Consider the following 11,919-nt stretch of genomic DNA (forward strand, 5'->3'; position numbering starts at 1 on the left):
ACATCGTTCAAGGGGCTGAAGAGCTTCGGATGACCCTACCCCCGGGCTAGACACTATTTAAATGGCTGACGAGGCTATTCAAGACACCATTGAAGTAGCCCAGAGCCCCGAATCAACACCTCATGAGATATACACCAGCTGATCAAAGCTCAGCTGAAGACGAGACGGAGACTGTAGAGGCCCGGCCACTGATTGCACGCAGACCAGCCCTACAGCCGTCACCATCAACACAAATCCAAGGCACTCGGAGGAGCGCCAGAGACAGAAAGCCGTCGCAGTTCAAGGACGGCACCCCCACAGACCAGGCTCTAGGAGCCCGCGGCAGCAGGAAAATGCCTCCATCGTCACACGTGGCCATGGAATACTCATTCTTTCACACCCAGACTCCATCGAACAAGAAACCACTTCTCCGAACAGATATGCCTGCAGAGCCAAGATCTTGGAAGGAGATGCTTCGTTCTGACCACAAGAAGCAGTGGTTGGAGGCAAGCGTACAGGAGATCAACACCATTGAGAACATGGGCACAATTGAGCAAGTCCCCTTCGAATCGGTCGACCAGGAGGTACACAAGGTTCTCGGGTTGACATGGGTCTGGAAATACAAGGTTGACTCCACCGGCTACGTGACCAAGTTCAAGGCCAGGCTCTGCGTTCGAGGAGACCAACAACCCAAGAATGAGATGGAAACATATGCGTCGACACTGGCAGCCAAGACGTTCAGGACGTTGATGGCCATCTGTGCAGAGTTTGACCTAGACACGCACCAGCTGGATGCCGTCAACGCCTTTCCAAATGCACACCTCGACGAGACAGTCTACGTCTGGGCACCTCAGGGCTGGGGCTCATGCAGGACATGCAACAGAAGAAAGACGCTTCACAGAGGCGCACAATTTTCAAGCTGAAGAGAGCCTTGTACAGTTTGCGCCGATCACCACTTCTCTGGCACAAGCTGTTGTCCGAAGCCATGCGGAAGATCGGCCTTGTGGCTCTCGAGGAAGACAACTGTGTTTTCATGGGCAAAGGCATGATCGTGTTCTTCTACGTGGACGACATCATTCTCATGAACCGCAAAGAGGATCGCCAAGCGGCCGAGGAGCTGAAGAACCAGCTCAAGTCTCTGTTCGAGATGCGAGAACTTGGGGAGGTCAGATGGTTCTTAGGCATCAGAGTGATTAGAGATCGTAGCCAGCGCAAGCTCTGGCTGTCTCTGGAGAACTACATCACAGAAAAGATGAAGGACCTCAACCTCCAGCCATCCACCAGAGGGCATTTGACACCTTTGTCATCAGATCCGGCACCGGGTCCAAAGGACTATGAAGCTTCTGCTGAGTCCATTCACCTATACCAACGTAAGATTGGTTCCATCAATTACGCAGCAACCACAGCACGACCTGATGTGGCCAAGGCTGCCTCGAGACTTGCAGAGTCTCTTCTCAGGCCGACAGAAATTCATCATCTTGCGGCAGATCACTGTCTCCGTTACCTCTATCGCACGAGGACCCTCTCGCCGTCCTACGGAGGATCAGGAGACTATTCCCCATCGCTGTATTGTGCTAGCGACGCATCATTCGGCGATGATCCCATCACCAGATTCAGTTCCCAAGGATATACCACCATGCTCTTTGGAGGCCCAATTGACTGGAAGGCTACAAAGCAGCGCTCTGTGGTCACCTCTAGCACCGAAGCTGAGCTGGTTGCTCTCAGTGTTGCGGCAAGGAATTACATCGCCACTCGTCGCCTGCTCAAGGAGCTTCAGCTACGTTTTAGTGGCGAGATTCCGATCCAAATGTTCTGTGGCAACCGCCAAACTCTGTCGTTGCTTACCAGCGAAAGACCTCAAGCCACAACGAAGCTTAAGCACGTTGATATCCATCGTCTTTGGATCCGACAGACAGTCAGACAGGGGAAGGTCTCCGTGGACTGGGTGAGCACCGACAAAATGGTACGCGACGGGCTTACCAAGATCCTTACGACTCAGAAGCACCAGAACTTTGTTCAGCTCCTGAATATGCAGGTGCGTGCCTGCGGTCCATCAGTGAACAGCGTGCTCGACTTTGGCCGCCTCCTTGACTGACGTACTTGTGACTGGCTTCACAAGTGCACTTACCTAGAGAACTTCAACCGTTCACAAGGGGACTTTACTTACAACCCAAACCTTCAACAGGTTACTGCCTGACCTTCAGTTGTCCAGATGGTCAGAGACAGGCTCTCATGCCCATCTGAGGGGGTGTGTTGCCGATCAGGCATGGTTCTTTCTGCGACCCAGGGGTACTTACACTTGTGGGTCTGCAGAATCCTCATTTGATGCATTCATTCTATAGCTACCGCCCCGGTAGTATTCAATCCGTTCTACGGTTATTGGCAACTGTGGCCAATGGTCGCCCGGGAGTGACTGCAGGAAAGTCTCCTTTTGTACCATAACAACAACAATCAACCCACTTCGTTCAATTTCGTGTCGGATTGATGCTTGGATCTGTTTGAAGGGTGTCTGAAATCGGGTTTATTGAATATTTCACCATTCTGCCGCAGGGCGGTGAAGGAGTGGGGTCAAGATTGTCACTCGACAGAACCAGTACAAAACAAGGATCAACCAAGTTACAACCATCAAGAGGTCCTTTTAATATGAGGACTCGGCCAGAAGTGACGAATACGATACATGAGGCATCGAGTATCTGACAACAACAGTTCATAAGTTGCTCATTCCAGCGCTGGTTCTTTGTATGTCAATCTCGGGGCAACATTAATATGCCCTCTGTCACAAACCTCATTCCTTGAACTAAGGATAAATAAATGCATTTAAGCGAGTACATAGGCATGCGCTAGGGACATCAACAAGGCACAACAGGGTCGAGTGCGCGTGCACCCTTGCCGAGTGCGCGTGCACCTTGTCGAGTGCGCGTGCACCTTGTCGAGTGCGCGTGCACCTTGCCGAGTGCGCGTGCACCTTGCCGAGTGCGCGTGCACCTTGCCGAGTGCGCGTGCACCTTGCCGAGTGCGCGTGCACCTTGCCGAGTGCGCGTGCACCCTTGTCGAGTGCGCGTGCACTGTGTACGATAAACATAAGTGCGCAATTCATCAATCATCTCAGGAGAATGGTGATGATCAAATAATACAATAGTAATCTGAATGCAGGCTTGGTATGACACAGCCTTCTACCTATTCCTGTCATCGCTTAGATGTTGCTATCCCAGTCAACTAATTTGTCCCCCTTAACCACCCACCCATGCTGGCCAACATGTGATCCTTGGGAGCCTACACACATCAGTCATGGATTCGTCGCGACGACTTTCGTAGGCTTACGAGATGTGAGAGCTCAATCAACCCTCATCCTCCTTTCTTGCCGCAGAACGGGCAGATTGCGCCGTTGGGCTGGATGCCGTCGTTACAGGAACCGCAGCTCGTTTCTGACATTTCGCTTAGTGTCAAGACCGGACTTTGATCGAACTTCGAGGAATTAGAAATCTTGCAACCGACATCAAGTGAGGGAGGGAGACTCGCATCATTTATCAGGAATAGCTCGTCGCATGTGAGTCATTATGTACCGGGACGTTGGGCATCGTTGGGTGTGCGGACTCAAGGGAGAATGCTTTGCAATAAGAGTTGTTGGAGAAGGACCATGTGATCATGTATCTTCGCCACTGTAGGACGAATCATACCGCTGCTTAGTAACCATTGAATCGTAGATTCCCAGGATGTTGTTGCCAAGGAGAGGAAAGTCTATTTTCGGGGAATCTTCGGATCAGTGTGGACCCAATGTCGACGAGAGTCGTTGCGGGCTTTGCCCCGCATGAAACTGTATTGTCATCAGGCCAAAGCCAACTTTATCGATATCCCTGGCATCACAGATCAAGTCATGGTTCCGCAAACCGTTTCCGACATCTTCGAAGAAACCCAGGTGTCTGCAGCAGTCACGCCCGAGGACGCGATAGCCGTTTTCCGAGAGAACGGCATTTTCTATCAAGCAAATGCGGATATTGGAAGGCTAGCGGCCCAGTTGCGCAAGGACCCGGACGCCGGCCTGGACGCATTTACTCCAGTGCTGGCGAAAGACCCAGTGAGTACTCCAAGCCATCAGCAGATAGTTGCTCATACTCTGTAGCGCCTATACAGAATCCTTGCGCCCTATCGAGAAGCCTTTTCGTTCCCCCTCGGCTCGGACCCGGGCGTTTTCTATGCCCTCACGACAGCAGAAGGTCAAGATGGTCGAATTTTGGTGTTCATGTGGGAACCAAAAACAGAACTAGAGTTTTCTCATCGGTCCCCCGCAGGAGAATTGATCGGTGTGCCAGCATCAAATGGCTTGTTTCAAATTCCATACGCCTATCTTAGAAAACGGTGTTTGGAAGACAAGAAAATAAAATGGGACGAAGGTGGAGTGTACGTGGACGCCTCCTCTCTTCTTTACCCTTCTGACCCGAAAGCAGCTTAATAGTGCATCCGCGACTTGCGTTTTCCGTTACCAAAGGCTTTGCCAAAGGCTATGGTTGTCGGCAACCCCCCTCCAAGGATCCAGCTTGATCGGGGTAGCATGAAGCGCCCCAAGATTCATCTCTGAAAGATGGGTCAAAGACGCTCTCCGTCACGAAACGGTGCCACGCCATATGGGGAGCTGAGACAAGTCTTTGTTCGGAACCGGCACCCTGTTCAAAGAGAGTAGAGAGCAAAGGTTGGTAGAATCGAGACGCTTCGTGGTGGGTAGCCGGCGCTTCAGGCCACTGAGACAGAGTTGGCAGAGTTTGAGGTAAGAGTAGGAATTCTGGAGAATGCGGCAAGTAATCGTTGGAAATGGGGTCATGCGACTCGCCTGTTCCCAGTGTGGCATATTGCCCAGCAGTGGTTCTAGCTAGGGATGCCTTTCTTTTGTCATGCTTCCGGTTGACGTTTGCGTGGATTGTGCCATTAGCTTGCAGGAGTTTATCCAACTCTCCTTCAATCCGTTTGCGAAGTTTATCGCGCTGACCTTTGAGTTGTGGACTGATTGAGCTCTCTCTGCAACATTTGTGGCTCATGAACCTGCTTGCTTCAACGTACGTGTTAGAGCAGGAGGGGCATGTTTCATTGCATTTGCAATCTTCTCACAGTCAGTTATTGCACGCATGAGGGATAAAGTGGCAGCAGTCTCACGCATTCCATAATGTCGACGTAGTTCCTGCCTTCTGTTGAATCTTCTCCCGCAAACGGGATGTGGACAGTTTAGGCGTGATCCTCGTAAGGAAACCGGTCTGCCATAGTCTTCTTCAGTATCATCGTCATCATCGAATTCTGTTTCTCTGCCAGAGTCCGGCTCACGATGTGCCAGAAGGCTTAACACCTTGTTGAACAGTGGAAGTAGTGGGCGGATGCGGGCCTGCCACCTCATTCATGAGCACGCCACCTTGATCGCCATGGAGGCTCTCACCTGATATGACTGTACGTGTTTCAGAAGCTCGTCACCTGTCTGAAAACGTTCACAGCAATCCTGACATTCAAATGATCGTTGTGCCATCTTCCTTCTCCAAATGCTGTGTCGGGTGTAGGCCGGAGTGTTCATGAGATCATATCGTAAACCCCGCGTCGAACCCTTGTATGCCATTCGGCGGTCGATCTTCGGATAATATACCCAGTCACAGGCCAGACCCCCTTGTTCGTTCTCGGATGTACACAAAGGCGGAGAAAAATCGGCTCATTAGTCATGATCTACCTCATTTACGATTTGGCAGGATGGGGGCGAATCGTAGTTACTTGGGCGGAAGGCGATAATTAGGTTAGGGAGGACACCTCGGATCTAAGCTCATAGTGATCGCCGTCAGCATCACATACAAGAAGTGGAATTTGACTACGTAACGCCGATGTGCTGCATGTCGAAGGCTCTAGGCAATGTCATTGTCATCATGACCCCTCCGCTAACACCTTTGGATCCTTCCGAGCTTCAGCAATGATTTTCCTTATCTGACTATATAATCCCGTATCCTCTCTTTCCCACCTCCTACCGTTCGGAAATACAACTTTCCGTAATCTATTAACCTAAGGTATCAATGGTTGGTAGTGTGGCGTGAAATTCTGCCCGGTAGACCTGATAAAGTCCCCTTTATGGGATACTTGACCCTTCTTCTCTTTTACCAACAAGTCTATGCTAATGTAATTCCATTAGTCAAACTCAGGATTGACCTTACTCACGTCTGGCCCATTATAGTGGACGCATATCCAGAAAAGGACCCAGAAGAATGACTCGAGATCATGCATGAAAGAATACTGCTCGTCTAGAAGTGCGCCTATTGCTATGAAAGCCCTCGTTCCGGTTTTTCCCTTTAATCCTGAGACGCCCTCTCGTTAGTCTCGGATAGCGAGATTAAGATCGATTAAGAATGAAGTCTAAGATGGGTTAATAGCGTCCTCATTGATTATGAGATTGTTGACCGAGACGTCTCGGTGGAGGAAGCCGGCCTTGCGTAAGGACTCATGTCCTTTAATGCAGCCCTCTGGTGCGAGGAGAAGAGCGGATCGGGTGCTTGCCGTATATATAGGCTTTCCATAGTCACACAGAATAACACGCCGATATATCCGGTTTGGTAATGCCTTCTTGTCGGCCTTGGTTGGGGATGCCGAATATGATCGCTTGCTGGGGGCAGAGCCGCGCCAGTTTGGCTGGACGATCGCTTCTTGCCAGTAGCGTTGTTGCTGCGGCTATTCCGCGACGGCCCCGATGCGATCATGCTCGGTGACGGTATCGAACGATCTAGCCGGTAATTCGTAGCTCTAGTAATATCTAGTCTACGTCGAGTATTGCTCCGAATATCGTCGTTCATCCTACGTATCTGAACTGTCTCGTGGGAATAGTATCGAGCTACGTTTACGACGCCTTTCGAAGTTACCTCGCGTACTATGTCGCCTTCCTTATTACGTTCTGGGTATTGCCATGAATCCTTGATGATAAGTAGAACCTCCGGACGCCCTTTTAGGTGAGCCTTCCAATAAGTCGTCGCTCGACCGGCGATATAACGCGTACGTTGCATCACCTCGTTAATGATGATTCGCTCTATCGAACTATGCCGGTTAATTTCGATGAACCGTTCCGTATTTTCCGTTATGATTGTCGGATCGAACCCTAGCTCCTCCTCGCTTATCCACAGAAACCCTAAGATCGTGTACATAAATTGAAGCCTATCTGTGTTGATATCGAACTGGTCGGATGCGATTCCCCTAAGCCGGTCAAATTCCTATACCCTTATGAAGGATCCGCAAATAGTGAAACCTAAGACGAAGCGACGGCTATCCTGCGCAGCGAGCACCTCCCTCGCGTACCTGCCAAGGTCTAGCTATGCTTCTGAGGCTTTATCGGCGGACGGGTTGCTCTTTAATTCTCCTGGTACGAGAATATGAGACTAGTGATACCTCGACTCCTTTGAATGTCGTCCGCGCACAAACCTAATATCCATCTTTCGTGTTCCTATAGAACCGTCAATCGGTTTGTTGGGCTTTGCCAATAGTCTTGGTCTAAATCGACGTGTTGGAGTGGATTAAGAGAGATCGGTAAATGCCGCTAACTTTTCGTTGAAACCCGCAAACCAGTTCAAGACGTCATCCTGGTTTGCATCTTTGGGCCATCCCGCCCAACCAGCTTCAAAATCCGGTTCGCTACCTTGGCGGCACTGTTCGAAGAAAGCCTTGGATGCCGTCTCGAAGTCGGTTACATCTCCAAAGTATGTGTCGTGAAAATTGGGGAGCCCAATATATAGAGGGCCAAGTTCCTCTTTCAGTATATCATCGACGTATTTACGGTGCTTGGATGAGTTTGCAAAGCTGCTAGTATTGCGTAGCTACGGGGTTTGCTGGAAGGAAGACGTTGTCGGGCGGGGGGTCGGTATGGATTCGACTACGGCGTCGTCGACTTGTTTCCAAAGGGCACCATCGGGTTCGTCAGCGACGGTCAGTCGCAGGAGTGGTTTGATGCGGTCGAAGTCGAAGTCGTCGGAGGTGATAGCAGCAATAAGCTTCAGGAGGTTGGCTCGGAGGGTGCCGCGACCTGTTTTTGAATGGAGCAGGCCTGCAGCTAGAAGACGTTATAGAGAAGGAAGAAAGAGGAGCGCAAGATTCCGGAGTTCTGTATACCAGTCAGGAGAGCAGCAAAAAGAATCGTCAGACGGACTTACCTTCGTGACTGAGCCGGTCTATGGCGTCTGGAGCGCGCGAGGCGTCCGCGCCTTCGCAGACAGAAACGAATGAAGCGCGGAAGGCATCAAGGCCATTCCCAATTGGATTATCCTTGATGATCTTTGACCGCAGTTAATCGTCCATAACGTCCGGACGCGCTGGAGGAAGAAATGTATCCCTGTGAACGAAGACGCGTTTCGTGACACTTGGTTTTGGGGGTCACGGTCCAGCCACCCAGCAACCCACGAGCCGGGGTCGTGCTGACTAACCCTGACACGTTGGTTTGGCATACGTTAAGCCTAGTGACTGTGCTTAACCAGAGCATACCACGGCAGCTGGTCCCAGCTGTGAGCATCTGGACTCAGGCTGGATATGACTAGCCACTGGCGATCCGAAGATACCTAAACAGTGGGCCGACCCGACAGTTTGGGTCGGCGCTCTCAGGCCCGATAAGCACTAGAGCCATTCCAGGGGCGCTCAAGGAGGCTGTGCGGCAGCGGCAACACCTTGAATCATACGATCTGGGATCAATGTCAACCAACATGGAGGGGTTGCGTGCACACCAACTCTAGAGGGGAAAGTTCGCCACTGTCGGGCGAATGGAATAACGAGGATGATCAATAAGCAATCCCCAATGTGTTTGCATAGCCATCATGCACGTCACTTGGATTTGACCCTGTTCGAATGGCGAAAAGGAGGTATTCAATTGGGCTATCAAAGTTCACCCGAGACTCAGGCTCTATCCAGAGAGATTTCCTCCACTCCACGCTCAATCTTCTGGATTTTCGGCGGCTTTGGCACCTTGCGCTGTTGGAGCAGTTTCTCTATCTTTCTTAGCTTGGATTGACGTCCCCTGCCACACTTGGGTGTGATCGGGCGGCCGGTGTGGAGAATCTCAGGACGCTGTCTTGGTCAGTTGATATCCTCCAGATCAATCATGGCTGTCTTACGATGTCTCTCATGGCGGGAGGCCAGTTATCGTTCCGAACCGGCTGGAAGACCTCGTAGTCCCCGCTGGCTCTCTCTTGGGCGATGATGGTGATGTTCATGTCGAAAAGCTCGCCATACTCGAAGATCTTGTTATACAAGCTCAGTCCCCGTCTTTTGCGCCGAACCTTTAGTGGGGTATCCATGGTATGTTTCGTCGTGGGTAGTTGGGCTTGTCTGGGTATGCAGGAGGAGGTTGTTTTGAGACGAAGAGTTGTGGTCTCTGTCTCACGGAGAGCAGCCCTTTATATCGAGGCGCAACGTACAATTCTGCTCATGGTCGAAAGGAGACATGCCAAAATTGGCCGTTCTACCCCCCCTCGTTATCGAAGATCGAGTGTGGCTGCTTTTAGCAACATCACCTTAGCGACCGAAATGGTACAGGAGGTGGTCCGAGCACTATCTTTCCCCTGAGCGATTGCGGGGGCCACCCGAGGATCCACTCCGGCCGGTAGTGGCAGTTGGGGGCAGTGACCAACAGCATACCCCGCCACATTGTCGGCTCTTCACATGATCTGTCAATGTTGGTCAAGATGCCCTCTCGTTTCTTCGAATAGAACGGATGGAAACGTCTTCCGAAAGGATGCCCGTTGGTGGTTAACGACGACTCCCTTTCTGTCACCACGGCGATCCCGAGTCGGCCTGCCATGCGATATCCGAGCGCGGAACCTCCGTAGCCGCCTTGACGCGTAGCCTAACCGCCGGGGCTATGACAACTTTCATCTCCATCTTCAGGGAGCTTCGACACCTTGAGGCGGCAGGCCAACCTTGCTGCTGCCTCTGTGGAATACTGAGCCTTCCTCTTGAAACACTAGGTTGATCTATCTTTGCAACCGTAGCTTTTCCCAGAACTCATGTCTTCGTCTTGAGCAACTTAAATACTGCTACTACCCGTTGGGGTGCAACGAGGTTGGCAGACATTTTTGGGCATCAAACATACCAAATCCCATCTTCACCAACATTTCATCATGTCAAACTCTAGCCAGCCAGAAGAGACACCAGTGAACCCCACCACCGTCCAGCTTGCACACATGGATCTCGCGGCTGTTCTCAACAACACCGATGCTGATTCTCTCATGTTCGCACCGACAATGGACTCTATATTCCTGCCGGAGGAGGACCAAACCGCCAGCTTCTTCTCTCCTGGAAATTACAGTATGAGTGGAGACATGGAATTGCCAGCCGACAACGAAGGAAACTTTGCAGCCTCATCAGGGGAGCCGGCCTTCCAGAACTCGGCTCTCATACCTTTCGACACGGAGATGCACTCGCCACTGCAGCTTCTCGTCGCTCAAGCTCAATCTCTTGCCACCAGAGTGCAGTATCTGGACGCTTCGCTTCAACAGAGCAGCGAGACTGTTGGATACCTTTCTCTCCGCCTGGAGCATCTCGCCACATCCGCTCAGAAAACCAACAGCATGGTCGATAAGCTCACTACCTGGTCGAACGACATGGAGGCGCACTACCGAGAGCAAAATCGCATGATATTGGATCTGGTTGGCATGGTACAGAAAACCGACTCCGGCGTCGGGGATGCAGAGTCCCTATCCTCCACGGCCACTCCCACGATGTGACTTCCTAGGAAGTCACTCACCGGAGATGGGGGCCAATAGCCTCCATCTCGACGACTGCCTTCTCGCACTCCCGAGCAATACCCCAGTACGACCCCCAGCCGCTTTCCGCCTGCACCTTCCTCCCGTCATGGGCTCGGGCAATGGCAAACATGATATGAAGGAGTTTCGTGGTTTCTTTGAGGAGCGCGATGCTGGCGGAGAGGCGTTTGTGTGCGATATGTATCTCTCGTTGCAGGATCAACGACTCCTTTTCTAGTTTGTGTATTTTTGCCTTGTCTTCGGCATTTTCCATGTCTTCTAGGCGTAGAAGAAGTTCGTCAATTAAAGAGTCCATGGTTATCACTGACTGCGTGGCAATGGGTGAAGCAATTGCCGTCCTTGGAGAAACGGGACGATCCCAGCTTTGTAGAAAGGCGCCCCCAGGCATCGAACCTAAAAACGGAACGTCCAAAAGCGTCCTCTTATTGACTACGGCCGTGACTATGCACAGGGGAGCCTTGAGCTCATCGCGGAGAACAGACCGGGTCCAGCCCGGCACTTACGAACGACGGCGGAAAACACAGCAAACAACAGCCGATACGACCAAGACCAGAACGGCCCCAAGACATGCCAAGAAAGGACCGTTATCCACCTCGAGTGCGTCAACCTTGCGAAGCAGCATCGGCACAGAGAACGCCACCATCGACGCCAAGACGAGGGGAACCAAGGCAAAAAGACTGGCCCCCACCACCAACAGAGTCCTTAGTATTGGAATCCGGGAGAAGATGCCGAGAATGCCGACATCAACAAGTAGGAGGCCTCCGAGTGTCAGAACGAGAACGAGAACGTCCACAAAAGTTGCGATGAGACATGCGTAAAGCTTGACTTTGAGGACCGTGGAGAGAGTACCTCCCACAGGGGTGATGTCTAAGATGATGTCGAGGGGCCTCGGGAACCACTCCGAGATCTCAGAAGGAATCTTTCGACAGTTTTCTGTTGCGCTACCCTGTCCGTAACAGACTTGCTCTGTTCCAACGGTAATCTCATCAGGAATGCCATCGACTATGGAGCCCAGAGAGCCAGTTGCTTGGCTCACAGCATCGGACACCCGGGTGGCAATGGCAGTAGCGACGCTCTCCACCCTATCAGGGACACTGGGAAGGTCGGGGACATTGGAGAATTTGGGGAGATCAGGGAGGCCCAAGGTCTGTCGGAGATCAAGAAGGCTCGGCACGTCGAGTCGAACGGT

At 51.7% G+C, this 11,919-nt stretch overlaps 3 protein-coding genes across 3 annotated transcripts; 1 reads left to right on the top strand and 2 right to left on the bottom strand.

The window, feature by feature from the left end:
- Positions 1-2,796: 2,796 nt before the first annotated feature.
- VDAG_04897 (uncharacterized protein) lies at positions 2,797-3,225 on the bottom strand (the record flags this gene model as incomplete). Its single annotated transcript, XM_009654501.1, has 2 exons — positions 2,797-3,044; positions 3,222-3,225. 2 exons carry the CDS (start codon positions 3,223-3,225, stop codon positions 2,797-2,799), a joined length of 252 nt encoding a protein of 83 aa, XP_009652796.1.
- A 581-nt stretch (positions 3,226-3,806) lies between these two features.
- Positions 3,807-5,275, top strand: VDAG_04898 (uncharacterized protein). The gene is made up of 3 exons (XM_009654502.1): positions 3,807-4,054; positions 4,100-4,377; positions 4,425-5,275. Exons 1-3 carry the CDS (start codon positions 3,854-3,856, stop codon positions 4,516-4,518), a joined length of 573 nt encoding a protein of 190 aa, XP_009652797.1. The 5' UTR covers positions 3,807-3,853; the 3' UTR covers positions 4,519-5,275.
- Positions 5,276-8,815: 3,540 nt separating this feature from the next.
- Positions 8,816-9,396, bottom strand: VDAG_04899 (uncharacterized protein). Its single transcript, XM_009654503.1, has 2 exons — positions 9,081-9,396; positions 8,816-9,033 (listed from the first exon to the last, which is right to left on the bottom strand). Exons 1-2 carry the CDS (start codon positions 9,261-9,263, stop codon positions 8,863-8,865), a joined length of 354 nt encoding a protein of 117 aa, XP_009652798.1. The 5' UTR covers positions 9,264-9,396; the 3' UTR covers positions 8,816-8,862.
- Between the last annotated feature and the right edge of the window lie 2,523 nt (positions 9,397-11,919).

The sequence above is a fragment of the Verticillium dahliae genome, genomic scaffold (assembly GCF_000150675.1).
Source record: "Verticillium dahliae VdLs.17 supercont1.8 genomic scaffold, whole genome shotgun sequence".
In the NCBI taxonomy this organism is placed as follows: Eukaryota; Fungi; Ascomycota; class Sordariomycetes; order Glomerellales; family Plectosphaerellaceae; genus Verticillium; species Verticillium dahliae.